This window comes from Synchiropus splendidus, chromosome 12 (assembly GCF_027744825.2).
Source record: "Synchiropus splendidus isolate RoL2022-P1 chromosome 12, RoL_Sspl_1.0, whole genome shotgun sequence".
NCBI lineage: Eukaryota > Metazoa > Chordata > Actinopteri > Syngnathiformes > Callionymidae > Synchiropus > Synchiropus splendidus.
In genome coordinates this window covers 8,294,581-8,321,808 of record NC_071345.1, presented here as the reverse complement: position 1 = coordinate 8,321,808, position 27,228 = coordinate 8,294,581, and the positions used below count along the sequence as shown (strand labels likewise).

General features: G+C 45.1%; 1 protein-coding gene across 14 annotated transcripts in view; it reads left to right on the top strand.

Annotated features, from left to right (window-relative positions):
* The window catches only part of syne1a (spectrin repeat containing, nuclear envelope 1a), a 111,551-nt gene that overhangs the window by 80,069 nt on the left and 4,254 nt on the right, over positions 1 to 27,228 (top strand). For 9 of the 14 annotated variants that reach the window (XM_053880198.1, XM_053880199.1, XM_053880194.1 and 6 more), the window contains 57 exons: positions 45 to 182; positions 566 to 751; positions 1,302 to 1,424; positions 1,701 to 1,883; positions 2,341 to 2,484; positions 4,242 to 4,469; positions 5,917 to 6,057; positions 6,586 to 6,699; positions 6,909 to 7,070; positions 7,501 to 7,695; positions 7,761 to 7,934; positions 9,637 to 9,828; positions 10,122 to 10,253; positions 10,340 to 10,440; positions 10,524 to 10,665; positions 10,891 to 11,019; positions 11,104 to 11,277; positions 11,341 to 11,556; positions 11,630 to 11,731; positions 11,855 to 11,974; positions 12,054 to 12,254; positions 12,314 to 12,487; positions 12,566 to 12,697; positions 12,776 to 12,972; positions 13,103 to 13,235; positions 13,323 to 13,505; positions 13,577 to 13,726; positions 13,798 to 13,974; positions 14,078 to 14,233; positions 14,304 to 14,459; positions 14,526 to 14,696; positions 14,810 to 14,943; positions 15,005 to 15,209; positions 15,811 to 15,993; positions 16,123 to 16,269; positions 16,346 to 16,500; positions 16,625 to 16,772; positions 16,850 to 16,944; positions 17,065 to 17,299; positions 17,503 to 17,754; positions 19,055 to 19,180; positions 20,012 to 20,167; positions 20,264 to 20,422; positions 20,592 to 20,758; positions 22,204 to 22,366; positions 22,666 to 22,853; positions 22,924 to 23,074; positions 23,349 to 23,531; positions 23,604 to 23,741; positions 23,871 to 24,062; positions 24,128 to 24,443; positions 25,040 to 25,108; positions 25,357 to 25,490; positions 25,959 to 26,085; positions 26,157 to 26,365; positions 26,502 to 26,708; positions 27,025 to 27,153. In XM_053880198.1, coding sequence (XP_053736173.1) covers positions 45 to 182; positions 566 to 751; positions 1,302 to 1,424; positions 1,701 to 1,883; positions 2,341 to 2,484; positions 4,242 to 4,469; positions 5,917 to 6,057; positions 6,586 to 6,699; positions 6,909 to 7,070; positions 7,501 to 7,695; positions 7,761 to 7,934; positions 9,637 to 9,828; positions 10,122 to 10,253; positions 10,340 to 10,440; positions 10,524 to 10,665; positions 10,891 to 11,019; positions 11,104 to 11,277; positions 11,341 to 11,556; positions 11,630 to 11,731; positions 11,855 to 11,974; positions 12,054 to 12,254; positions 12,314 to 12,487; positions 12,566 to 12,697; positions 12,776 to 12,972; positions 13,103 to 13,235; positions 13,323 to 13,505; positions 13,577 to 13,726; positions 13,798 to 13,974; positions 14,078 to 14,233; positions 14,304 to 14,459; positions 14,526 to 14,696; positions 14,810 to 14,943; positions 15,005 to 15,209; positions 15,811 to 15,993; positions 16,123 to 16,269; positions 16,346 to 16,500; positions 16,625 to 16,772; positions 16,850 to 16,944; positions 17,065 to 17,299; positions 17,503 to 17,754; positions 19,055 to 19,180; positions 20,012 to 20,167; positions 20,264 to 20,422; positions 20,592 to 20,758; positions 22,204 to 22,366; positions 22,666 to 22,853; positions 22,924 to 23,074; positions 23,349 to 23,531; positions 23,604 to 23,741; positions 23,871 to 24,062; positions 24,128 to 24,443; positions 25,040 to 25,108; positions 25,357 to 25,490; positions 25,959 to 26,085; positions 26,157 to 26,365; positions 26,502 to 26,708; positions 27,025 to 27,153 — 9,294 coding nt within the window. Of the gene's footprint in view, positions 1 to 44; positions 183 to 565; positions 752 to 1,301; positions 1,425 to 1,700; positions 1,884 to 2,340; positions 2,485 to 4,241; positions 4,470 to 5,916; positions 6,058 to 6,585; positions 6,700 to 6,908; positions 7,071 to 7,500; positions 7,696 to 7,760; positions 7,935 to 9,636; positions 9,829 to 10,121; positions 10,254 to 10,339; positions 10,441 to 10,523; positions 10,666 to 10,890; positions 11,020 to 11,103; positions 11,278 to 11,340; positions 11,557 to 11,629; positions 11,732 to 11,854; positions 11,975 to 12,053; positions 12,255 to 12,313; positions 12,488 to 12,565; positions 12,698 to 12,775; positions 12,973 to 13,102; positions 13,236 to 13,322; positions 13,506 to 13,576; positions 13,727 to 13,797; positions 13,975 to 14,077; positions 14,234 to 14,303; positions 14,460 to 14,525; positions 14,697 to 14,809; positions 14,944 to 15,004; positions 15,210 to 15,810; positions 15,994 to 16,122; positions 16,270 to 16,345; positions 16,501 to 16,624; positions 16,773 to 16,849; positions 16,945 to 17,064; positions 17,300 to 17,502; positions 17,755 to 19,054; positions 19,181 to 19,686; positions 19,841 to 20,011; positions 20,168 to 20,263; positions 20,423 to 20,591; positions 20,759 to 22,203; positions 22,367 to 22,665; positions 22,854 to 22,923; positions 23,075 to 23,348; positions 23,532 to 23,603; positions 23,742 to 23,870; positions 24,063 to 24,127; positions 24,444 to 25,039; positions 25,109 to 25,356; positions 25,491 to 25,958; positions 26,086 to 26,156; positions 26,366 to 26,501; positions 26,709 to 27,024; positions 27,154 to 27,228 lie in introns of those variants that run through there. The other 5 variants (XM_053880195.1, XM_053880201.1, XM_053880196.1 and 2 more) reach the window with 5 other exon arrangements.

The window sequence follows — 27,228 nt, the reverse complement described above, 5'->3', positions numbered from 1 at the left end:
TCTCATATGGGCAAGATTTGTAATGTTCATCTCTGATAAAACAGGCTGAGAAACAAATGGAGGAGTATCTATCCTTGAAGGAATATATCCTGGGCTGGACAGAAAAGGCAGAGGCTTTGGTCACTGGGAATATCATTTGGAGTTCTGCCACTCAGCTTCAGGAGCAGATTCGGGCACACCAGGTGAGGCTCCTCCTCCCGGTTAGATTTAGGAAAAAACAAGTTCTATCAGACTTGATTCTAACTGACCTGGCAAGAGGATCATATTTTGTGACTCAATGAGTTGTAAAATCTTTTCAATAATGAAGGAAAGCAAGTGTTTTCGTTTGTATTGGTGTGAGCTTTAAGAACAAGGGAATGAGCTGAAATACCTCCAGGCTGTTGGGAGAGAGGAGATTGGGTGTTAACACATTTAAATAACCTATAAAACTAAAACATTAGGACAAATTTTGATCTAATGAGTTTCAGACTCTCAGTGTACGGTGTGTTGGCCAGACTTTAATTAGCGTAATTGCTCACCAAAGGCTCTTCTCTTTGACTTGTAATTTACGTTGGTGTGATGACAGGCGTTGCTGCGGGAGTGCCGGGGTCTCCATGGTGACTTGGAAGCCATGGGGGAGAGGGAGGTGCAGCTGGGAGAGCTGTTGAGGATGGAATGCTGGAGCCAGCAGGTGAAACAACTCGGCAGACGCACAGAAGAGTTACACCAAACTGCAAAGACGCATCTCCAGAATCTGCAGGATGCAGCCAAGGTATCCATTTTTTATCAAATGCAAATGGAGCGTTACACCGTCTTGAATTAAACGTGAGCGCTATATAGTGCAGTAGCGCCATCTATTGGTACGTACTTTCACTGTCACCATGGGAGAATGACTCATCCCCAGTGAGTCATCTCTAAAAAGATGTTGTAAAGTTAAATCAATGAATGGTTTGTGAACTGAAAAAAAAATCTGTAGGAGGGAGAATAGAGAAGAGAATATTATCTAATATAAATGTAAATTATAGAAGGTGAAAGACTGAACTTGCCAGCATTATAGGGTGCGTTTTGAAAAAAATGTGATGCTTAATTTAAAAATATGAATAATGAACTACGATTAGTAGGAAGACTTAAAAGACACTGTATTTTAACTTAATTTCTCATTGACCGCACAGTCATCAACCAGAATCTTGGATTATCCCTTGAAATATAACTTCTCATGTAACCCAATCACGGACCAAAATGAAGCGTTTTACTGCACTGTTCATTTTCAACAACGTGGCCCACTGGTTTCCCACTGGTTAGTGACTTGGCTCTCTTTCTAGGACATGTCGCGTTTGGAGATGGAGGTGAAGAGTCTTCATGCTGCTGTGGAGCAGGTCCAAATGACTCTGGCCTCTCCTGATCTCAACAGACTCAGCTTAAGAGAGCATCTCACCCAAAGACAGGTGAGGGCCAGGAAATCCAACTTTTCTTTTCACTTACACCCTCCATCAAGGCCTTGGATTTTCCTGCATCCTTGTTTTGTCCCTATTTGAATGGAAGGAAGTGATTCAGACAATGGAAACAATTCCAACCTTGTTGTGTTTGACCTTTTAAATATGATGCAACCAAATTGAAAATCTCAACTGACTGTGTTCTTAATAAGACAACATGATCTCTACCAGTCTTCGATGCGGCTGAGAATCACTTCATAATCAACACGATTTCTGTTCTCTCTGAAGCGTCTGCTGGTGGAAATGGAAGGTTTTAAACAGCAGGTGGCAGCAGTGCAGCAGTGCCAGAGCGCCCTCAGACTGCCAGAAGAGGTCCTGGCAAGTCTGCCTATCTGCCGCACAGCTCAGACGCTGCAGCAAGACACCAGCCAACTGCAGCATACAACCATTCAACAGTGCAACATCCTGCAGGTAGAGGGCACCATTCACGCTGCGCAAAGTGACACGTTTATCAAACAAAACTTTCATGTCGGATTTAACATGGTTTAGCTCATAACATCCTCTGTATTCTTCAGACGTCATTTCTTTAGTCAGTACTGTTCATCTTCTATGTTCTACTGTTACACCTGAGCTACATTAATCTGTTCCTTTCATGCTGAGGAATACCTGTTTATCCCCTCCCATCCTCTGGGTCTGTAGTTTACTGGAAAGTATGTTGGAGTGCAGATTAGGCGTCAGACTTGTGGCAGGGGTCTCACGACATTAACCCAGTAATCTGGCTCTAACATCACCTCTTTATTAGATTGTGGCTCTAAAGAATGGACCAGGAAGTGAAAGATTGACCGAGCTTATTCTTCCATATGTGACTGTGTAGTCAAAGCTGTCCAACTGATTCGCGCATGAAACATATATGCTCTATTTTTGTCAGGAGGCCGTGGTGCAGTATGAGCAATATGAGCAGGAAGTGAAGAACCTCCACACATTGATTGAAGAAGCTCATCGCATCATTCAGGACCGGCCTGTGGCCACCAGCAACATTCAGGAGCTTCAGGCCCAGATACAGCACCATGAGGTAAAACAGCCACCTGGCTCTTTGATCCAACATGGAAGCCATGCATCATGTAAACAGAGGTTTTATTAGCTCTAAGTATATAATGCAACACACAATAAACAATTTCGACGCTCCATTCAGAAGCTGTGAGTTCATATAAATAACATCAGTAATTAACACTGCAAAAAGAGACAACTTATTAATCCATTTGGGTGGTTACCTCAGGAAAATTACATGTTTCTTACCTGTTACAAAGGTATGCGTTATTAAGAAGTGGATTTTTTTTTGTAACATTTCTCATTTATGACCATATATATATATATATATTATTTCAAATGAAACCTACTCAAGTACAAATGTGGTAGGAGCTCATTCACCACGGAAACATGCCTTGCACATTTTACTGAAACTCAGTCATATGAGTGAAAAACCTGCAAATTTCCTTCCAACCAAAACTGAAATCATCTCAGCCTTTAATAGCTGTGTTTCATTCAAGATGACTCCTGAGGTCTGAAAATTATGACCTGGAAAGAAACTCTGCAATTGTATCAAATTGTATTAAGAGAAGTGAAACGCTCTGGTGGTCAACAATTTCCTGTTTTTGGAGAGTTGAGACCCCGACAAGATGAACGGTTAATGCTCACTTATGTGCACCCAGTCAGCAGTGATGGATTATGCTTTGTTTCATGGAGGATATTTAGGTTATCAAAAAAGTCCACTAATCAACTACTGACTCACACATGAATTGTGATTAAAAAAAGATAATTTGATCTCGGCATCCTTCCATCTGCATCCTTCCATCTGATGTTTCAGAATATTTCTGATGCACTGATGCTGCTTTTTATTTCCCTGCCCTCCCACAGTCTCTTGATAATGTGTGGTTGAGCATGAAGTGTTTTACTACTCATTGCAGGGATAAATAATTGCAGCAAAGGCAATGCAGCAAAAGCCTGCAGAGTATTAGATAAATGGACTCAAATGGAGCACAGATTGTTTTCAAATGTGTGATATCGTGCATCTTGACCTGATCTCTGACTGGATCCATATCGGCACACATGCCTGGAATCTCTGTCAGAGTTAATGTCATGGTTAAGCTGAGCACAGAGCAGCTACTCTACTGGCCCACTTTATCACATGACCTGATTATCAGTGCATTGACCATCTGCGGGTCAAGGAAGAAGAGAAAAAAAAAAGTAGGAGGAGTGAAGGAGGAGCCAGCCCACCCTGCGAGCTCATACCATTGCTGTAATTTGACACCATCTCTGTCATTCTTTCTGCACAAAACACCCCCTTGCTACTTGCGGCTCTATTGTTGGGAGGAATCTGGCCAGAGGATTGGTGGACTAAGCAAGCGGTAGACAGAGTGGTGGGGGGGGGTCTTTGCCGTGAGATCACTTCCTGTTTTTCCTGTGTGGGAGAGGGAGTGTTTGAGGGATTTTGAACCATTTCTGCAAGCCTCTCTCTCTCTCAACCAAACATCCTGTCTGTCGGCTTCATTCAGCTCTGAGTCACCCGCCTCTGTGTGGCTCCGATTGGCTCACAGATACAGAAGAGAGACAGAGAAGAGAGAGTGAGGCAGAGCTTTTCTCTGTCCAGGCAAAAGACCAGGAAGAGGAAAGAATGCTCCACTTACTCATCACATACCGGCAACACATTCAACTCGGCTGCTCTTCCTCACAGCCCCCCTTTTTAACCGGCAACTTCTGATTGCCCCGCGACCTCCGATCCAGACACTCCTGACCTTTGGGGTGGTGTTGTGTGGGGGTATGTTTTGACAGGAGCTGGCCCTGAAGATCCGAGGCTACCAGGAGCAGATCGCCTCGCTTCATTCCAAGTGCAAGATGCTGACCGTGAAGGCCAAACATGCCACGATGCTGCTGACGGTCAGCGAGGTGGAGAGCCTGTCGGACGGCATGGATGAGCTGAGTGATGAAGAGCTGCCCAGTGCCATGCCAGCTGCCGGCCATAGCTCCAAACAGCTTCCAGCACACCCCTCTGTTGTCATGGTGAGTGGCAAAGCCTGATCCAAAGGGCACAAGCTCACACACCCATGCATGTGCACAGTGAATGAATGCTTGACTTAACTTACCCACGACGTACTTTTTTCATGGTAGTTTCAGAAAGTCCACAAGTTTCACGAGTGCTGAAGTTTTGCCAAAACTGTAGCCAGAAACTACAATGTTTAAAAGGTTATTGATAATTTATTATTTTGACCTAGTTAAGACTTGTAAGTTACTCAGAAACTCAGCACCTTCATTAAACTACAACTGAGTGTGGAGTGACTCTGCTAAAACTCTGCTGTGTCACACTAACCTAATTTGACCCGCCATTGGCTCTGACAGTAATTTAATTATTCCTAAACTCTGCTTCGTCTTTTCTCTGCAACGTTCTTTGTGGTGCAGTTTTCTGGCGTTGTCGCCCTGTCTGCGGTGTTTGTCAGGAAACAGGATATCACTGTGTGTGCGTGTGGGCATGTGTTTACAGTATGTGTGTACATCATGAAGCTTCCAATTGAGTGGAAAAAGATTGCCTCTTATTTTCAGCAGACCAAGTACATGCTCTGAGTTTCATGGCATTGCATCACAAAGCCCGGGAAATAGTCCTTTGAGCACAAAAATTGTCCTGAGTCAGTTAGCCAAGTTCAGTGCAGGCTGCCAAAACTCGGCGCAGCAGAAGCTGGCTCACATTACACTCTGTTGAAGAACACAGACACATCATCAACTGTGCTACTTTCAAGGATAGCTGATGCTGCTGTCCACTCTCTCAGAATGAATGAAGAAATATACGACATTTTCACATGACCTGACCCTCAATGGGATGTGATCAAGAAGATTTTTAGAGACCCTCAATCTCCATTGAAGAATCTTAGTTTTATATTTGCTTATCTGATCATTTCAGAACTAAGAATGCCACATCAGTGCGAACCATAGTTTTTTTAAGGTTCTGGTATTGGAAATAAGACATGATGATTTAAGTCAGAATGGTAACATTTTAACAAGCTCCACATTCCAGATGAGAGAGAAGTGTGAATACGTAGTTGACCGTAAGTGAGTCTTACTATGAAGAAACATTAATTGAAAAATCTAGTGAGAGCGTGTGTCTTGTTCCCTGATTTAATTTCCATCTGTAAAAAAATATTCAACTATCGTGACTTAGACTAAGCCATAGTCAAGATCGGTGTCCATTGTGTGAAACCCAAACTGCAACAACAGTACATATTATTATATTATATTTACTTATGACTCTCATGCTAGGATTGGCTGATTTTTGTTGAGTGATGGTGTGCATGTGCATCCTTTTAGCGAACTCCCTTTAAATGAGCAAACCCCTTTTTAATTTTAATATTTTCTTTTCTTCTCCTTTTCATCTTTCTTTCACTCTTCCCGCGCCTCTTTTTTGCACTCCGTCCCTCTTCTTTTCCATCACCTGCTTCTTTGATGTGTGTGTGGTCAGATGACAGCAGGCCGCTGCCACACTCTTCTCTCCCCTGTGACAGAGGAGTCAGGGGAGGAGGGCACCAACAGCGAGGTCTCCTCTCCCCCTGCCTGCCGCTCTCCCTCTCCAGGTGCTATTGGTGACTCGCCTTTTAACCAGGTACTGCCTAACTTGACCATGGTACCTCTGATCTCAGCCTGGTGTTCACTTCCATCTTGCCTGACTAGCCATCCCATCCAATTTCTGTCAATCTAGTTCACTCACTATCATTAATGATGGCTTTACTTTATTGTAATTGTTAAAATATTTGCAGACTAACAATACTAAAAAAGAGTAAACATGAATGTTTGCTGGGATGTTAGCTTGCCATCTACCTTGTCTTTTTGTTAATTCAGCTTCTTAAATCACTTCAGCGTGTAAATATTTCCTCCTCAGCGTTTTTTTATTTTCTGGCACATGTTGAAGTTGGGAATTAAATTAGGTCAGGATAAAAGTGAGATAGTTGGACCACGAAACACGAGAGAATAAACTCATCTCATGGGACTGTGGCTAAATGCGCCTAACGTGGAGTCATCTAATAAACAAAGCTTGCTTGGAGGACAGAGATGGTATTTCAGTGCACCTTCAGGTCTCACAAGACCGGAGGAACCATCAGATGTGAACTTACATTGTGTTTCTGTGCCGCAGGGGCGAGGTAATCTATGTCGAGCACCACTGCAGGAACTGTACGACCCCTCATTGGAGAGCAGCGCTGCCACTCTCGATGACCTGCAGAGATCCTGGGAAACACTCAAGAATGTGGTACGTCAAGTTTTTCTTATATTTAAGAATGAATTGAATGGTAGCATACACATTTTTTGTACCGTCATCCATAATAAATAATAGTGTAGTAACTGTAGCAAGAAAAGACCAATGGTGTCTTTGCATCACACACAATGAAAGCATGAAAACATTCTGTTCTGACTCAAATTTGTACATATTTCAAATGATCTCTTTCCTGTCATATCCAGATCAGTGAGAAGCAGAAGAATCTGTATGAAGCTCTGGAACGACAACAACATTACCAAGAGTCTCTTCAGTCCATCTCCACTAAGATGGAATCCATAGAAGCGGCACTCAATGAAGGTCTCGAGCCCAATAAGACGCCTGAAAGCCAGATGGCGGCACACCAGGTAATAGAGCAGGAGGGAGGGGGTCTGCGGCTAAATAGTTCGCTTGAATGTTTGGGGATTTTGGCAATGCTATTTCTTTGGCAGTAGTTAGAGAAGTAAGCTGTATGGATTTATAACAGCGAAAATATACAGATCACATTGAACAATTTTTTTAAAATAAAAAAATAAGTTGGTGAGTTACTCCTTTTTTTCTTAGTTTTCAAAAAATCTGAGAAACTGCAAATTATTTGAAACTGTCATATCATGTGTTTCTTGTCTCTCTTTGTGATTTTGTTTGTGAAACCAAATCTTTACTTTAAAGTCTGTCAGCAAAAGAATGCAATCATCAATAGCTTTGGTTTTTGCAGCTTTCAAGTTTCCTTCTCTTCTCCCCTCATCTCCTTCTGAGTGGTAATCTCTGAGTCTATATACTTAACTGTTGTTGTTTTAGGCACTGATGGACGAGATCCTGATGTTACAAGATGAGATCAGTAAGCTGCAGACGTGTTTCTCGGAGGAGCTGGCAGACAATGACAGCGAGGGGGAGGCTGGTGACCAGCTGGCGCTCCAGTCCACGCTAACTGTGCTGGGAGAGCGGATGGCTACCATCAAAATGAAGGCGTCTGGGAAACGGCAACTTCTTGAGGTAACACAAACACAACTTTATTTCAACACAACGTTCCCCATTGACAGTCAGATCTTGTTGTTCAGGAGAAACTCAGTGAGCAACTGGAAGAGCAGCGGCAGGAGCAGGCTCTGCAGCGGTACCACAGTGAGGCAGAAGAGCTGGACCACTGGCTGCTCAGCACACGAGCTACTCTCAGCTCTGCCCTTCACCTTCAAAATGAAGATCTGGATATGGAGGAGCAGCTCATTGACTGCCAGGTGGATGTAACGCAAACTTGAATGTGGAATACAGTGTTGGTTTAGGGCTCTTAATGCGTCAGAGATACAAAAATGGACTGCGACACAGCTCATGTGGTTGCAGCATTATTACACAGAGCACTCATGTTTTCATTTGCACTTCATCAGCATTCCAAAGTCTCATGCAAACACTTTTGTCCATTATCCAAACCCCAACGCATACATACTCCACAAGAGACATCATCATGCATCTTAATGAGTTTTTTGGGATTGCTGCTGTTTTTTGCTGCTGTATTTTTCTGTATTATCCTCAGTTATTTTCCCTTGTGGTCCATGCTCTGGTGTACAGTAGCGTTGTCTGGTTTCCATGGCAACAGCAGTTTCATCCTTGTGGTAATTGGTGGTGTTGCTGACCTACCGTCATCTCTTTGACACATTCAGTTTCTCTTTCACCAAATCAACCAAGCTGCCTATTTAATCGAGCCAGTTTCACGCCCACTGCCTCTAATAATTGGACTCAACTTCCAGAACCCCAATTAAGACTTGTGCAGCAGAAGTCTGCAACTGTTCATTTTTCATTTGTCTCCTAAAGAGCTCATTATTCATACATTCATACATGTTGAAGATCATGCTGGTTAGATTTTAAGTCACATATCGCATAAAATCATGATGAACTCCTGTCAAATTCTTCTTAAAGAGCATCTCATGTGGCTGTGGAGACAGTAAGCAGATTATTGCTAGCATATGGCTCCTGTGGTGATCCAGTCTAAAGACCCGGGCTCGTGCAGATCCCACCCGTGGAGGTTCATGTTGTCCACTGCAGCTAATTTGTGTTCCACGTGGGGCTAAGTAGAAACAAAATAAGTGGGAAAGAAGATTACTTGTATAATATGACTAAAAAGTGTTGGCTAAATGCCATGTTTTTAATTCTCATAAAATGGCTGAAATCCAAAATTACTAGGATTTGAGTGTCCGGAGGAAGTGGAGGAAAGTCTTGTCTTCTAAAAAAAAGGGCTCTGTAAATGGACTTTGTTTTGTTCTGGAAATCTCTCCCAATGAGTGCTCTTGAATCAGGATGAAATGTAAGGGGTGCAACTCTAATCCCCCCCCCTTTTGCCTACTTTTTATACAGAGGCTTTGGGCATAAGAATGGGGGTGTGTTTAAATAGTTTCAGTCGGCTTTGAATCTCAAATGGACAAAATCTAACAGGACAAAGAGGCAGGTGCGAGTTATTTTGAGGGTCCACAGTAGAGCAGACAGCCAATTATTTAAGCCCTGAATGTAACTGTTGTTGGATAAAATAATTTTTGCGTCAGTATTTTGTTTCATGTTTCATGCAATTTAAGATATTTATTATTTTTGCCTACCACTGTGTGACGTCTCAGATGTAAGGGTGTCTCTCAGACAAGATAAGCAATTAACAGACGTGCAATATTTTAATTGTTACCATTTTGCCACCTAGTTCTGGTTCAGGTGAACATGTATTTAAAAACAAAACAAAGTATTAAGTAATATTAAGTATTATTAATTATTATTATTTGTTTCCTTCCAATAAAAGAGTCATACCAACTGTGTGGTTAAACATAGCTCCAGCCAGTTGCTGAATATTTTGATATTTTCTTGTGGAAATTATCCAAAGGGTTGTTAAATCTTTGCTAATGCAGAATCAGCATTAGGATGACGATGTTTTCCGACTTACATTTTCCTCGCTTGTCTTCACAGAACATGCTTTTTGAGATCGAGCGAAAGGTGTCTTATTTGTCTGAGCTGTCGGTCAACAGCGAAAGTTTGCTGTTAGAGGGCCGGGCAGAAACGAAGGAAGAAGCAGAGCAGCTCACGCTCAAACTGCGCTCCTTAAAAGACAGCCTGCTGGAGCTGCAGCAGATGTTGCAGGACAAGCAAGTGGATATTCAGGTGAGGTTGACCAATTTGGCTTGTTTTATTGTCTCCCATCACATTTTCAACTCACTCCCCCCTCCATTCTTTGCCATCAATAAATGCATTGTTTAAGCACTGAAGGTTTTGTCATGCGCATGGTCATAAAAGTCCCACTGTTTTCCATTTGGGTCAACGAAAGCTTTTGTGCACCACATTGAAGCTTGGGAGGGATGCTATGTCAACTTTGGGTGTGGCTCTGTATTTTTTATCATTTAGTGTTTGAAGCTCACTACAATGAATTGCATCGTATTTATTATATGTTTTCCCAGGGTTCCCTGCAGGAACAGGATGACAGTGAACCTGATTCCACACTGTCCCAGAGCCCAAACGTCCAGGATTGGCTCTCTCAGGCTCGCTCCTCTCGAACACAGCAGTATCACGACAACCTGCTTCGACAGAGGGTACAAGAGTTTCTTTTGCAACTGTGGTTTTCTGAAGACTGGTTTGGTAAAGTGCTATTTTTTAAATGCTCTCCTATATGTTCCAGGAGCTGCAGGAGCATGTCGCTGAGCAGAAGAGGCTGCTCCAGTCTGTCGCTAGTGTTGGTGAAGAATTGCTCAGCCATCATGCAACACCCAATGGAGAGAGGTGCTTATTTTCATATCTACGCCTTTCCATAATTCTGTTAAACTCTGTCTGCCACACTAAGCATATTTGCTTTCCTCCTACAGTGAGGCTGTTGGTGTGCTGTTGGAGACTGAGCTCATGTCACCTCTGGATCAGCTCCGGCAACGCTGGGAAAATCTAAATAAAGATCAGAGCACAAAGCTGCAACTCTCACTTAACTCTCTCGAGCAGGACCAACTGAGTCCGGTGGGTGAATGAATTGGTTGTCTACATTTACACATCACAAAAAGTGCAACTATTATTTAACGGAAATACCGCTCAGACTGTTCCACCACTTTCGAACAACAATATGTCAATGTTGATCATAGGGGAGGAGGCTTTGAAAACAAATGCAGCCAAGGAGATCACAGTATATTTTTTCATCCTACATTCTTCATGAATTCTGACCATCATTGTCCGTCCTGGATGCAGATTGTCCACCGCTCCCGACTGTCCAGTCCTAGCATTGTGGTCAGAGGAGACTTTTCCACCCAAGACTGTCGCTCTCCAAGAGCTTTGTTTGAAGCATGTAACCAGACTCTGGAAATCATTTCTCAAGAGGTAAACTTATAAAGCAGATCATCTGATTTCATGCTCCAAATTTATTCTCTATTTATTAAGACTGTCCTTTTGCTTCGCTCACAGGCAGGAGGCAACGACACCAAAAGGCCGCTGTCGTTCGGCGGGACCGCAGTCCAGCAGAACTTGTATGCAGCTGTTTCAGCAGCCTCTTCCTGGCTGGATGTTGCAGAAAACCAGCTGCTTTCTGGTCCTGTCCTGCTTTCTGAAAACATGGAGACACAACTCACACATCTAGAGGTGAGCTGGATGAATGTGTGATGAATTAAAATGGATTGCATTGCATTGTTTGTTCCACTGTAGGGCATGAATAAGCAGTTAAAGGACATGACCAGGGAGGTGAACCAGTGCAGGGACCTGTTGGGTGGAGGAGCAGGCCGCCTATGTGGAGGAGAGGACCAGGGCTTGATGGAAGACACAATAGAGGGACTGCAGGAGCGGATGAGTCTCTTGGACTCTACACTTGAGCAACATTGTGACACTATGAGAGACAGTCTTCAAGAGCACTCAAACTTCCAGGTGGCGGCAAACAACGTTTGGTGGTTTTCACCTTCACTGTTATCACTCTTAACACTTGTCGTCTCCATACCAGAACGAACTCAGATTGCTGTTTGGAGCTCTGAGTGAATGTAAACATCAGCTGCTGCAGAAGATGGCTGTGACGCTGGACAGGCCTGCTTCTAAACATATAGAGGTAGGGCCCTAACAAATCCACAAATGTGCTATGATATAAAAGAAAAGGAACAATCCTCTTTTTTCAATGCAGTGATCAAACATCAAATGCGGTTAGTTACTCACAATATTCTGGTTGTTTTAGACATTATCAGAGGTTGATGACAGTCTGAGGGAGCTTGAACAGAAAGTGACTGAGCTCAAGACCAAAGCAGATGGATTTCAGTCCGACCAAATCTCTAACCAGGAGCTACACAAACTGCAGGTATCATTAGTTTTCCTCCAAGTCTATTGACCAATAGAAGGTTTAAATGTAGGTGGTAATTCTTTCTGTTTTTTTGTAGGATGCCTATGATGAGCTGGTGCTGATAGTGGGTTCACGCCGTAGCAGCCTGAACCAGGGCTTGTCTCTCAAAGCCCAGTATGAAGCTGCACTTCATGACCTAGCTGACCTGGTGGACACTGCTGAGGAGAAGATGGCAGCTGACCAGAAAATGACCGTTGCCTCTGTCATTGAAGTTCAAATGTTATTGGACAAGCACAAAGTAAGATTCTAATGTTGGAAGCGATTTTGCAAGACTTTAATATTCTGTCTTTTCTTCAGGAGTTTTTCCAGAGTATGGAGTGTCACATGACGCTGACACAAACATTTTACAGCAAGGTGTCCGGACTGGTGTCCCAGAGGGAAACTCATGCCATGGAAGAGTCCATTGCCTCCGCTCAGAGTGTGCTCAAGCAGGCACACAGGAGGGGGGTGGAGTTGGAAGGCATTCTGGAGGTGGGGACAAGTGATAAGCTACCGTTAAAAGACAATGTTTGAATACACCACAAATTCAACTGTGCCCTTCTGTCACAGTCATGGAGTCGACTCATGGAAGACTACCAGGCTTTGTGCCGACAGCTGGAGGCTGTTGAGTGCAGCATCCCAACTGTGGGTCTAGTAGAGGAGACTGAGGCGAGGCTGGTGGAAAGGATTGGACTGTATCATGTAAGAGCACATTTCTAACGTAAACCAATATCTTTTTTATCATCAATTCACTATGAATTTCTTCCTTGTGTCTCTAAGCATCTGAAGGCCAGTCTGACAGAGCATCAACCCCAGCTGTACCAAGTCCTGGAGGAGGGCAAAAGGCTGCTTTTGTCTGTTGGTTGCTCTGATTTAGAGAATCAGCTGACTCAGCTTGGAGAACACTGGCTATCGTCCACCACCAAGGTCAACAAGGAGTTACACAGACTTGACTCTACACTGAAGCACTGGAGCAGGTCGGTTCAGTTGTTGCTGAAAGCAATATATTTGTCTGATTTAAAATGTACCAAGCACCAAGGATTTTAACCCTTGAAATGCTGTGCTTGAAACTTTTCTTTCCCGCTCTGACATTTGGTTCAATTCTAGATATCAAAGTGAGTCAGCCGAGTTAAGTCAGTGGTTACGGTCAGCGCTGGACCAGCTAGAGTTCTGGACCACCCAGTCGGTTACTGTCCCTCAGGAGCTAGAGACCGTTAGAGACCACCTTCATGCCTTCCTGGTAAGTTGCTTCTTGTCAGATTGACAAGCTTCACTGTCAGAATATTGATCCACGGTGACACTTAAATAAAATTATGTTTGTCATCAGGAATTTTCCAAAGAGGTTGATGCCAAATCATCCTTGCGTTCATCAGTGTTGAGCACTGGGAACCAACTTTTACGCCTAAAGCGCGTGGACACAGCCGGTCTGAGGACAGCGCTGGGCAATGTTGACACACAGTGGGCGGAGCTTCTGACTCAGATTCCAGTTGTACAAGAGAAGCTTCACCAGGTCTGAGAAGAATCCAACTTGAAAGTCTGTTTTGCGGCGATCACTAATTCTTGTTTAATTCATCCCCACAGCTTCAGATGGAGAAGCTGGCATCTCGACATGCTATCGCAGAGCTAATGAGCTGGATTTCTCTCATGGAGAATATCATTAATGAAGATAAAGATAAGATCATGGCAGCTGTTGGTTCAGAGGTGGTCCAGAGCTATTTGCAAAAGTATAAGGTACGTCAACTGCTTCCACTGAAGGTGGCACTCTTCTTGAATTCAGGTTTCTGTATCCTCTGTGATTGCAGGGTTACCGCATTGATCTCACCTGCAAGCAGTTAACAGTGGACTTTGTGAATCAGTCGGTGCTGCAGATCAGCAGCCAAGACGTCGAAGGCAAGCGCAGGGATAAAACAGACTTTGCGGAGAAGCTTGGAGCCATGAACCGAAGGTGGCAGGTCCTGCAGGGACTCATCTCTGAAAAGGTAATTTTATATATACATATATATTTAAATGCTTATCCTGCCAATAGTTAACTAAATAATGGCAGTTATTGTGTGACTCATCAATGATATCTTTGCTTTCCAGATTCAGCTTTTAGAAGGATTTTTGGAAGGTTGGTTGGAGCATGAAAATGGAGTTCAGGCCCTGAAAACATGGCTAACTCTGCAGGAGGAAAAACTGAGGAAGAGACACAGGATAGAGGATGTAGCATCAGTGCAGAACGCACTTAAAGATTGTCAGGTGAGCAAATGGCCTCTTTAATGAGATAAAAGTCAGGATGTGTGAGTACGACATTCTTTGTTGCGCACAGGAGTTGGAAGAGTTGGTGAAGGAGAAGGAAAAGGATCTTGATAAAGTTGTGGAAAGAGGAAATGCTCTTGTTCTGAACAAGAAAGAAGATGCCTCTGTTGTAGTGAAAGAAACCCTGAATGGCCTTCATCAAGCCTGGACACACCTGGACCAAATGGTGAGCCCAACTCCAAAGTAGTTGTTGATATTCTCTATTTCTTTTTAAGTGTTTTCCTGTTGTCAGATCACACAGATGAAGGTGAGCCTGCGGTCGGTGCTGGAACAGTGGACGCTGTACAGACGAGCTGCAGATGAGATCAACGGATACCTGATGGAGGGAATGTACTCTGTGTCCCGGCTGCGGCTTCTCAACGGATCTCTGGAGGCCGTGCAGCAACAGGTGGAAAGTCTTGAGGTGAGAAGCCCGAGATGATCTGAAACATGGAAATACATTTATTATACAATAAATCCTTATATTGCTCTATAGACGCTGCTATAAATGGTTACGTTTCCTGGTCTGTCTTCTAGAACCTGCAAGAAGAGATGGATAAGCAGGAGAGCAGTTTAAAAAAGTTTGGCTCCATCACCCAGCAACTCCTAGCTGAGTGCCACCCATCTGTGGCAGAAACACTCAACAAAGCCCTCCAGGAGGTCAACATGAGGTACGCAACATCTTCTTCTCTATCATCTGCCTCGGTGTAATCGTTGCGTCCTCTGCTGTAGGTGGAACCATTTACTAGAGCAGATCTCTGAGCAGCTCAGGAGCAGTAAGACCTTGTTGGGACTGTGGCAGCAGTATAAAACATCACACAGCCAGTGTGTCATGGCAGTTCAGAGGCAGGAAAATCATGCCAATCACCTCCTGAAAAGCATGACAGACACAGACGTCACAGAAGAAGACAGCAGCCGCTGGATAAAAGATTGCGATGTAAGTCATGACGCACTCTTTCCTTTCCTGTTTGACATGTATTGTTATTTCCATCAGTCTTTCCAAATCTTTTATCAAGTTAATTTTCTCTACTTTTGGTGATAATGCTACTTGGATTGAGGTCTATGAAGACCCTGCAACACTGAGTTGAACGCACCTCTACTTTGGGAACCAAACCAGGAAGATGGCTGTCAACTCCCTTTTCTCTGACGCTGATATTCTCAATGCCCTCAGCAGAATACTGAATCACCCCCTGACGTTTTTCTTTCTGCATGTAGATTTCAAATTCAGGGTAACAAAAGGCCTTTGGGGAATGGGTCACAAAGAGCAGACAGGCCTCTGATTTACGCCTCAGTGTTGCTACAGCTTCATGCTTGGACTATAGTGTTCACGCTGGCAGATGACTGGAATAACAAAGTCCAGAAAATGAACTCTGACCACTGCTTGGCAGAAAACCGACAGAGGAAATGGACTCATTCAGAACTGTCCATGTTAACATTTTTTTTATTTCCTGGAACTGCACATACTGATATAGGTTATTGAAATAACTAACAGTTAAAAATTGCTGAGATTTTATTTCTATTTTGCATTTCTGTTGAAGGAATGTCTCACGGAGCAGGATACAGTGACAGAGTCTCTGCAGCAGCTGCAGACAGTTGCCGACCAGCTGAAGAGTCAGATCGACGCCACATCAACAGCGACCCTCCAGTCAGATCACTTGTCGCTGGCTCATCGGCTCGAAACACTTGTGCACTCCCTCCATAGGCAGAAGGAGGCACTACAGGTACACTGGCAGATTTTACTATTTCTTACATGAGGGAGTTGTTTAAACCCTTAAATGACCTAACACACTAGTGACCCACAAGATAGTTTTATCATCATAATAATCCAACTGTTGCTGATCTTCCTCCAGTCTGGGTCTCGATCGTGTGAGCTCTTCAGAGAGCAGCTGGAAATACTAATCTGTGAGGCTGAGAAGGCTGAGATGGTGCAGAAGGAGTCAGATCCAGTTATCTCCTCCTCACAAGGTGACATTCAGGGCCGCATGGAGAAACTGAAGGTACGAAGAGTCAGTTAAAATCTCGTCGTTTAACTAATGCTACCTGCTCAATAACTTGTGACTGTTTCTGGTGCAGGTCCATTTGTTGAAGCTGAGCAGTCTGTCTCCAGATTTGGACCGGGTCAATGAGCTGATGTACCGCTTGCCAGTCGGTGACACGGATGTCAAACGGCTCCAGAGCTTGAACAGAGCCTGGGTTTCTCACTCTGCCCACCTCAGTGAGCGATTCAGGTAAATCACATGCAGTTTGAAAAACATTTTCCAACAGAGCTATCACAGAGAAACTACAGTTTCATTTTACAATGAATGAATGAACTGAAGGATAATTGTTCCTTTCTGTGAAATTCTGTTCCAGTAAATTACAAGAGGTGCTACTGCAACAACAGACCTTTCTACAGAAGTGTGAGGCCTGGAATGATTTCCTGTCGCAGACTGAGCAGAAGTTGGCAGCAGAGATCTCAGGGAACCACGAGAGTCTGCTGGAGCAGCAGAGAGACCACGAGGTCTGACCTGAATGGCGCTTTATGTCTTCGCATTCATGTGCTTTTATGGGTTAACTGACACATTCTCATGCATGCAGTTGTTCCAGGCAGAGATGTTCACACGGCAGCAGATCCTCTATTCTATCATCACTGATGGACACAGCATGCTCGACCAAGGTCAAGTTGACGACAGGTAAGTATCCATGTGTGTATTTTAAGAGCTCTTTGTTACAATTGCAGCCTTATGATTGGGATTTGTGTGTGTTGATGCTTGTTAATGACCCAAATTGTGTCCATACTGGCTCCCTGACAGAGATGACTTCAGTGTCAAACTGGCTTTGCTCGGCAACCAGTGGCAGGGCGTGGTGCGGCGGGCGCAGCAGCGGAGAGGCATCATCGACAGTCTGGTGCACCAGTGGCAGAACTACCAGGAGATGTCAGAAAAGCTGCAGCGATGGCTTCAGGAAGTGACCTCTGACCCCGACATCCGCCAGCCAGGAGAACCAGTGCCACTGCAGGGAGCCAGAAACCAGCTGGATCAAATAAAGGTATTCAATGTTCTTTGTTTTATTCCTTTTTGACTAGATTTTTTATAAACAGGAAAGTTGCTTTTCCTGCTGGTGTAGCACAGAAATATATGAACTGTGCGGCCAAATGAGACCTGCATGTTCAGAAATTCAAATACTTTTAAACGTCTATTCTCACTTTGACTATGTAACTAACAAGCTTCCCCCGCACCTCTGACCTCTAGACTCCTCTAGTTAACCTGTACCCCCTCTGTCTGCTCTCCTTGTCTTCACTGCTGCAGCTGAAGGAGCGGGTGCTTCAGAGGCAGCAGGGGGGCTACATCTTGACCGTGGAGACAGGCAGAAGTCTGCTGCTCACTGCTGATGCCAAAGCTGAGTCCTCCCTCCAGACTGAGCTGATGGAGATCCAGGATAAATGGAGGCACGCCCACCACCGCTTGGAACAGCAGAGGCGGGAGATGCACAGCCTGCTCAAGGTGAGTTCAAGTCAAATTCAAGTTCAGCATGTCTGTCAAATCTGAGGAATTTTATTCTGAAAACAAACTTCTATGAAAAAGGAGAACGGCAGCTAATGTAATATGAATCAGTGACCCTAAGAAATAATGCTTCTGTGAAGAATTGCTGAATATTTCATCAATTTAATCTTTGTTGACGACCTTATATTTTCGATAGGTGGTTTGTCCTGGGATTGACTGAGGTTTCTCACCCTCTTAGTTTAACTTTCAATGACTGTTAAAGACTCAACACAGTGGTTCATCGTGATGAATAAATGAGCTATATTGGGCATTTACCATCTTAACATGCACGCTTGGTGCTACCATGCTAACTTGAGTGTTAATAGTGCACAGCCCTTGTTGTTTGTGGGTTATTTATTTATTATTTTTTGTATGTTTATTTTATTTGATTGTATTTATTTTAATATTGTTATTATTTTTACTATTATGTTTTGTTCATTATTGTGCATTATTCCAAAGCACTTTCCTAGTTGGTGACATCCTCACTGACCTTAGCAATAAAGCTGATTCTGATTCTGATCAGTCGGTTAGTTCTTATTCCCTTAGAAGACTATGACTCTGTTTTGATTTTGTAGAAGTTTTTGTATCATAAGGATTTCTGTTTTATGTTGAGGAGCCGTCTTCATGCATTGATGCAGGTGATCTTATAAATGATGCAGCACTGCAGCTCTCTCTCTCATATGTTATGAATGAAGGGCGAGCTAACTTGCCTCCAAACCTGTCAAGTCTTCACGTGTATGTATCAGAGCCTATCAGAACTCAACCTGAGGCGTGAATAAGACAACTTAATGAAGGCTTGGCCCATGTGCAGTGATCAGAAATCTGAACGTAGATGTGATGTGTGCGAGTCTCAGTGGTCACTGAGTGGTGCAGCTCATGAAAGGAATCACCATTTTTGGTGTTTTCCCCCTCGCTTCACACCACGTGACTGTCTGGCCCAGAGGCCTCTTAGCTATGACTTTTTTCATTCCGTTACAAATATTATCATCTTTCTATTCAACTGGCCTCTAAAAATAGCCAACTGCAGCAGAACCACCCTCTTTTGATATGAAGCCTTTTCAGTTGCCTCACGTGTCCCTGTACTGCAGCTGGTGATCCAGCATTGAGCTGTAAATCTTGATGATGAATGTGGCAGCCTCAGGGAGATTTATGTCTGTATGGAAAATCATGTCTTCATATTATACATTGATCTTGAACTCTGTGGTCCGCTGCAGCAGTTTGGGAACATTTAGTGACTTAACTTATCTGGTCTGGTGTGCAGAACTGGGAGCGATGTGAAAAAGGTATAGATGCATCCCTGGAGAAACTCAGAGCCTTCAAGAGGAAACTCTCGGTCTCTCTGCCGGACCACCACGAGGAGCTGCACGCAGAGCAAATCAGATGCAAGGTGAGTGTGTGTGATGATTCAAGGCAAGGTCGCCGCACAGATTGCCTTTGTTGTCGAAGTAGGCTCGTCTGAAGTTCACAAATATCAAAAAATTCGAGAGCTATTTTACATTATATATGCTTTAATACAACACGGTCCAGCTCAATCGTCAACTTTAAACTGGTCAGCGGTGATTTATTCAGTTTATTCATTGTACCACCTTTTTCTCATATGAACTTTATTGTATTAACTATAACAAGTTTGAGTTCATTTGCATTCAAAATGAAGCATGTTGTTGGTGACATGGTTGTGGCGATATAGAGGGAAACACACCTGCTTTCATTTCCTTCTCTCTGTGATCTAAGATTCATATTAAATCGTGGACGTTGTGTTAACTCATCTTTCATGCCTGACACGTCTCGGGCCCCCTGAGGGAGGAGGGGGGAAGCTGCGAGTGAAGCTGTAATTCACCACAGCTCGGGAGGGAGGGGGGGAGGAGCGAGCAGGAGGGAGAGAGAGGCTGATACATGCGCATGAGAATGAGCCGGAGAGCTAGCATCACTGTCAGCGGTGGGGGTGTATGAAAGCATTAACGCCGCTGCCTTCCGTGTCATGGAGACGTTGTGCCGGCTGGAGAATGCAGCATCAGATCCGTCGTAGTGGCAGAGGAGGAGATGCAAGGTTAGACGCTTCTGTTAGCTTAGCCTGCCTTTAACCTTGACTGTAGCTGCAGTGCTTTCATTCCGGCCACCGTTCCACGACTCTGATCTGCTGCACTGAACCTGTTTATTTTCTGATCCGTGTTTCTGCTGTGAGAATTACACGTCTAACTGGAGTCCAAATATCACGCAGGAGTTGGAGAGCAGTGTGGAGGGCTGGAGCGATGACCTGGCTTCACTCCTCCTGCTGAGGGACTCCCTCGAAGGCGTCGTCAGTGCTGATGACATCACTGTTCTTCAGGAACGCCTGCAGCTTCTGAAGCGGCAGTGGGAGGAAGTCTGTCACCAGGTATCCACGCACCTTCATGATGCATGTGCTGGACTTTCACATACGATCCTAGAAATTATTCTTATAAACCTGAGCATATCTATTATTGTCTTTCAGCTTTCTCTTCGCCGACAGCAAGTGAGTGAGAAGTTGAATGAGTGGGCCGTGTTCAATGAGAAGAACAAGGAGCTGTGTGAATGGCTCACACAGATGGAGAGCAAGGTCTCTCAAAATGGAGACATCAGCATTGAGGAGATGATAGAGAAGCTGCGAAAGGTAACTTCTGCAATCTCAATTTCCTTGGTAGTGTTACCGGTTTTCTTGGATGTAACTTTCAGTTTCACTTATGAGTCATGGATTCTTGAACTGCAAATGATGCCATTTATATTTGGTTGGTTCTGTGCTCAGCATCAACATCTCTCCTTGCTTGCTTGCTCTGCACCAGGATTACCAGGAGGAGATCAGTGTGGCGCAGGAGAACAAGCAGCAGCTGCAGGTTATGGGTGAACGTTTGGCACGGGCCAGTCAAGACAGCAAGGCGGCCGAGATTCAGCACAAACTCAGTAAAGTCAGCGAGCGCTGGCAGCACCTGCTGGACCTCATCGCCGCCAGGTTAGCTACCACACCAGCCACTATTTAAAAACTATTTATTGCCTCCTGCACCAGCACACAGCTTCATCCAAGAAGTCTACCCTCAAAAATGACTAATATCTGATTCTTAATGTTTAACTGTTTTTTTCCTCATGATGTCATTCCTTTGGGGGAATAAGCTGTGACTTACTTGGCCTCTTCTGTTTGACTCCCGCGCTGTCATGTGGAGGAGAGAAGGCTTTCATTTCTTTGTGGTGTTCATTTCCTTTCAGATGGCTATTGTGAACTAGTTTCACCCTCAATATTACTAATCCATCGACCCTAAAATATTTACTCTAACTCACCACATAAACTAGCAGAGAAGAAAGTTTCCCAGAAATCACCACAAGATGTCACTAGAGTATAGATTCTCCACTTGTAATCTGTGGCTCTCCAGCACATGCTGCTGACTGACTTTTTTTAGCTCAGCAACACTTGTTGTACTCTGACACTGCCACAGACACACTCACACTCCCAACACTTCTCTTTTTATAACCTTGGAGAGCAACAGTTGATAAGTCACAGTTGTGCCCCTGGGCCCCTCCCCTCACACACGGAGGGTAGAGAAAGTCCCATGTGGAGGCGCAGACGAAAGAGAAGATTGTTGTTTGCTTCCAGACAGCTACACGGGAGAGGATCATTCATTGTCTTGTGGGAACCTTCTTTCCCCATGGTTTTGGATTTAGGGACGGATAAGATGGCAGACAGCCCGACGGAGGTTCTGCCAGACTGCGACTGCGATGTCACCAGGCAGGACCCATTTTCAGAGTTTGTTTGTTAGCTGCAGCGCTATGGAATTGTTGGGATTTTGTTGTCTTGCTAGAAGAGAATGTTGTACTGCTGTAATTGTCAGAGTTATTAATCTGCGTGTTCTTTAAAATCTATATTTGTGTTGCAATATTGTGGTTGTGGTTCTGTTGCAAACCCAACTGTTGGTTGTTGACTGCTTTGTGCGACGCTTTACCAAAGGCTGGGTCTCTCGGGCTGCAGCTGTTATCACAACAGGACTGACAAGTGAAAGCTAAATGCAGCTGCTTCAATGATCAGGATCCAAAGTTTGTTTGTTATCTTGCTTTAAAGGGTGTGTAGTGGAGCAGATGAAGGGAAGGTCGCGCTGCGTTGGGCTCCATGTGAGCAAGTTCATGAAAATAGAAGGTTGATTAAATGTGCCAAATTGGGAGTCTGTGTTGTCATAGATCTGGGACTTGTGTTGTCTTCTCAAGTACACGCAAAATAGATCACCGACTTGCAACAACATTTGCTCTTTATGTCCTACAATAGACTAGCAACGGCAATCACTGTCCTGAACTCAGAACAGACCTTGTCTTCTCAGTCTCTACCGTAGTCCTAAATAAGTTTTAGGATTATGTGACAAGGTGTTATTAACTTCACTTGTGTATCTGACAAACTGTACCATTGTTTCGCAGGGTGAAGAAGTTGCGGGAGACTCTGGTGGCGGTGCAGCAGTTGGATAAAAACATGAGCAGCCTGCGGTCCTGGTTGGCCCACATCGAGACGGAGCTGTCCAGGCCCATTGTCTACGACACCTGTGACGACCAGGAGATCCAGAGGAAGCTCAACCAGCAGCAGGTGAGACTCATAGCTGTGTGTCAGTGTGAGTCGCGTGTTCAACTTTGACCCTTTGTCAGGTATCAGTTTCATTCAGCTTGCCAAAGATGTAGCTGAACTCAGAGACTCCACTGACCTCGTGCACGGACGCTTGACCCTTCACTGGCCCTGATGACCTCAGATTTACTTTCTATATCGGCCTTACATTTTTTTAAATAGTATTTTGAGTGGCACACACTCTCCTTGTCTTGTCTTCACATTGTAGATTTAGATCTGATGCATGTGAATATGGTTCATAGGAAGTTCTGATTGTTTTCCAGGAGCTTCAGCGAGACATCGAGAAGCACAGCACCGGTGTGGCATCCGTGCTGAACCTGTGTGAGGTTCTGCTCCACGACTGTGACGCCTGCTCCACGGAGACGGAGTGCGACTCCATCCAGCAGGCCACCCGAGGACTGGACCGGCGCTGGAGGAACATCTGTGCCATGTCCATGGAGAGGAGGCTCAAGTATGCTTGATTCTAGCTTAAGGTTTGCTGCTCGTCCCTGGCGGTGATGTGACCTCTCATTGTGTCTCAGGATTGAGGAGACGTGGAGATTGTGGCAGAAGTTCCTGGACGACTACTCGAGGTTTGAAGACTGGCTGAAGACCTCGGAGAGGACAGCAGCATTGCCCAACTCCTCTGGTGTTCTCTACACTGTGGCCAAAGAAGAACTCAAGAAGTTTGAGGTCAGTCAGGAGCATGTGTGGATTCATGTGTTTGGTTGGAAGGGTTTTGTGTCTAAACAATCTAGCAGTGAGACGGAAACACACAAGTGTCATGTTACTGAAACTTGCTAGCGGCAGTCTGCTCAGCTGCTCCTGTCTGTCACCTCGCACGTGCACATGCCTGCATGTGATCCACTCCAATCCTGAATGGCTGCTAGTGTGAAGTCCAGTTCAACATCAGTGACTACACTGAGCTTTTAACACACAATGCTGCCGTGTGATTTAACTATCACAGGCCTTCCAACGTCAAGTGCAGGAGTGTCTGACGCAGCTGGAGCTGATCAACAAGCAGTACCGCCGCCTGGCCCGAGAGAACCGCACCGATTCGTCTTGTCATCTCCGAGAAATGGTGCATGATGGGAACAGGAGGTGGGACAACTTGCAGAGAAGGGTGGCTGCCATTCTGCGCCGACTCAGGGTAACAGTTTCCTGCCTCGATCACCTGACCATTGGTCAAGAAGCAGATCCTTGACGTGTCTTCTGTTCGTAGCATTTCATCAGTCAGAGAGAAGAGTTCGAGACGGCACGAGACAGCATCCTGGTCTGGCTGACTGAGATGGACCTGCAGCTGACCAACATCGAGCACTTCTCGGAGTGCGACATTCAGGCCAAGATCAAACAGCTCCGGGTAAGTCATTCAACATCACTGCCTCATGAGCGCCACCTGCAGGATCCAGATTTATATTTGGCACAATATGAGACACAGCACTGAAGTGACATTTTAGTAAGTGACCACCATGATGTTGGTGATCTCCAGGCATTCCAGCAGGAAATCTACCTGAACACGGGGAAGATCGAGCTGGTGTTCAAGCAGGGTGAAGCTCTGATCGAGAAGAGTGAGCCTCTAGACGCAGCTGTGATCGAGGAAGAGCTGGAGGAGCTGCAGAGGTACTACCAGGAGGTCTTTGGGCGCGTGGACAGATACTACAAGAAGCTAACCAGACTCCCTGTAAGTCTCGAGAATCCGACCCATTTTTGTCACGCTGGTGTCCAACAGTTTGTGTTGTGTTCCAGTTGGCTGACGACGAGCTGGACGGCTCCGACAGAGAGTTCGACGTGGAAGAAGGTGGGGACCTGTCGGAGCTGCAGTGGAACAACTCCCCGGTGCCGAGGGCCTCCAGCCGGCCACCGTCTGGAGCCGCCACCATGGTGCGGGCGGACCGCTCTGGACGGGAAACACCAGCGAGTGTGGACTCGATCCCGCTGGAGTGGGATCACGACTACGACCTGAGCAGAGATCTGGAGAGCCCCGGGGGAAGAGGGCCCGCCGACAGAAACCGAGTGCACGAGGAGGACGAGTATCTGAGGACGGCTGCCACAGTGTTGTCAGGTGGGTGGAGCTGTGATCGCACTTGTGACACAGAAGCAAACTCAACTTACGAAGGTTGTGTATTTGCACGTGCATGTGTTTTTACTGCTAAACTGATCCCTATCTTTTAGAAAATGATTGTAAGAAATGCATCAGACATAGATTTCAACACGTTTCACTATAAATAACTTAGGGGTTGGACATTTTATGTAATGAACTACTGAAAATCTATATGTTAAAGCCGTGGCCCAAATTGAAATACTCAAAAACTGGGTTTAAGTCGTTCATTGTTGTGTCTTATGTTATTGGTGAAAATTGTTACCAACTGTGTCTAAAAACATGATTTTCAGGTCGTAACAGTGAGTCAGGGAAGTGAACATGTTTTGACCCAACGTGAGGTCTCATGACTGGCTTTGCTTCAACTCTAGCACAGCAGGTCTAATGGAAACTATGAAGTTCACATCATCTCTTTCCGTGAAATTCACTTTCAGTGACCCCAAATGTGCAGGATGCATGATGTCACTCTGAGAGATGGTCTCGAACTGAATGTCTGTCAGTATGTGATTTGAATCGAAGCGGTTTTCTGAAGTCTTTGTTGTGTGTGTGTCTTTTCCCAGATGTAGTTATCCCAGAGAGCCCAGAGGCCTATATAAAACTGACCGAGAACACTTTGAAATCCTCCTCTGGTATGAACAGATGGCCGCATGAATCAGGACCTAACCACTAAAACATCAGTTGCATGTCAACTAGAAGCACCAGTGTCACTCATTGCATGTCGAGGTGCACTAAACCCTCACCTGGTTTCATAGGTTTCCCTGTGAAAACGTTCTACGTCACACCATCCTGTTCCATTAAGCTGTGTGCATGCCAGCGTTTCACCACTGGAGGGAGTCATGAAGCTGTGTTGACTCTGGGTGTGTGTGTGTGTGCGCAGGTGAACCCGGGCAGCTGGAGGCCAGTCTCAGGCAGCTGGACAAGGCTCTGGACGCAGGACGATACCACCTTCAGCAGAGGGAGGAGGCCGCCAACCGGGCCAGTCCGGACCTGGACTCCACTTACATGGGCTACGTGAGTTTCTCCACCTGTGGTCTTTGTACGGTTACAGATAAAAGGAGGCCGCTGCCCAACAAAGCACCAGACAAATACGAAAGAATTTATAGTGGACGCACCACACTCCAGCTTCGGAGGCGGAGGGGCCTCACTGCTGGGAGAGGTAGAAAGAAATGAGATCAAATCAAAGTTTGGACAAATGAGACTTGAACAATAATAATAATAATAATAACAGACAAATATTTCAAATATGCCAGATTTTATCTGCCAATTATCACCAATTTCCAAATCCATATTACATTAATTATATGATAACAATAATTCCAAATTAAGTTGCTTTTGAATGACATTAAATCTCACATTTTTAAAATGTTATCAGACAGAAGTTTTTTCCGGGTCTTGAGTGGTGTGATTATGTTGATGAAAATGAATGTGCTCCTTCGCTGCCTGGTCCAGTCCTGGCCTCTCAAATCCACGTCTGTGCAGATGCGTCTGATGGGAGAGTGTCGCGGCAGCATCGATGCAGTGAGGCGAGCGGAGGGCGAGCTGACCGAGGATGAAGACGAGAGGCCGGGACTCAACAACCCCACCAGCTCGGAAACCCAGAACTCAGGTCAGAGGACTTTCCAGGAAATTTGCTTCTTTACTAGTGATGTTCTGAGAGCGTTTCCATCTGACATCCAGGTGTGATCGAGCGCTGGGAGCTGATCCAGGCTCAGTCTCTGAGTGAGAAGCACAGAGCCAAGCAGACCCTGCAGTGGCAGCAGCTGATCTCAGACCTGCAGACCATGAGGGCCTGGCTGGGTCACTCCGAGGCCGAGCTCAGTCAGCTGAGAGGACTCCGGGTCAGCACCGACATCAACACCATCCAGCAGAGAATCAAGAAGCTGCGGGTGAGTCTGTGCTCCGTCCTCTGTGTGAGCTGCATCTATGTGAAGGATTTAAACTCATTTGAATATCACCTTGTTTTCACCTTGTCCAAAATTCATGCTTCTTCTCCTACTCTCCCCGGCTGGTTCCCCCTCTCAGGAGCTGCAGAAGGGTCTGGACGCCCACAAGTCGGAGGTTCTGTCCATCAACCTGAGCAGCGCCGACTTCCTCCAGTCTGAACCGGACTCTGAGGAAGCCTGGGAGCTGAGGGACGGTCTGAAGGAGATGAACTCTCGCTGGGACCGTCTGGGAGCTTCGCTGGAGGAGTGGAGGGAGGAGCTGCAGCAGGCCCTCATGCAGTGTCAGGTAACACAGGGCGCTTGGTCCACTCACCGGGTTTGTGTTTACACGGCTGAAGCGGTGGGGCAATGTTCCCCGGTGGCTCATACCAGTACTGCATCTGTATTGGACTCCAGCTGAGTTTTTTTCACAAAGCAATGCAACAAAATAAGATGCACATATAGAATGAAATAAACATAATGGAAGTGTAAATGCTTAAATTAAGATTCTCGATCTTAAGATAATTATCAGTCCAAATACAGTCAAAAATGTATTTTTAAAACGATATTGTTTTTAGATTCATGGAAGAAAAGGTCACTGGAATATGCTGTTTTCCTCTCAGGAGTTCCATGAGATGAGCCACGGCCTCCTGCTGTGGCTGGAGAACATTGACCGCCGGAGGAACCAGGTGGTGCCGGTCGCTCCTAATCTGGACCGTGAGACACTACGAGCCCATCACAGAACTCTCTCTGTGCGTCTTGTTTGTTTGCTACATTTAAAGGCCTCTTTGTTGGAGTTTGAAACTGAGATCTCTTCTTCTCATCGA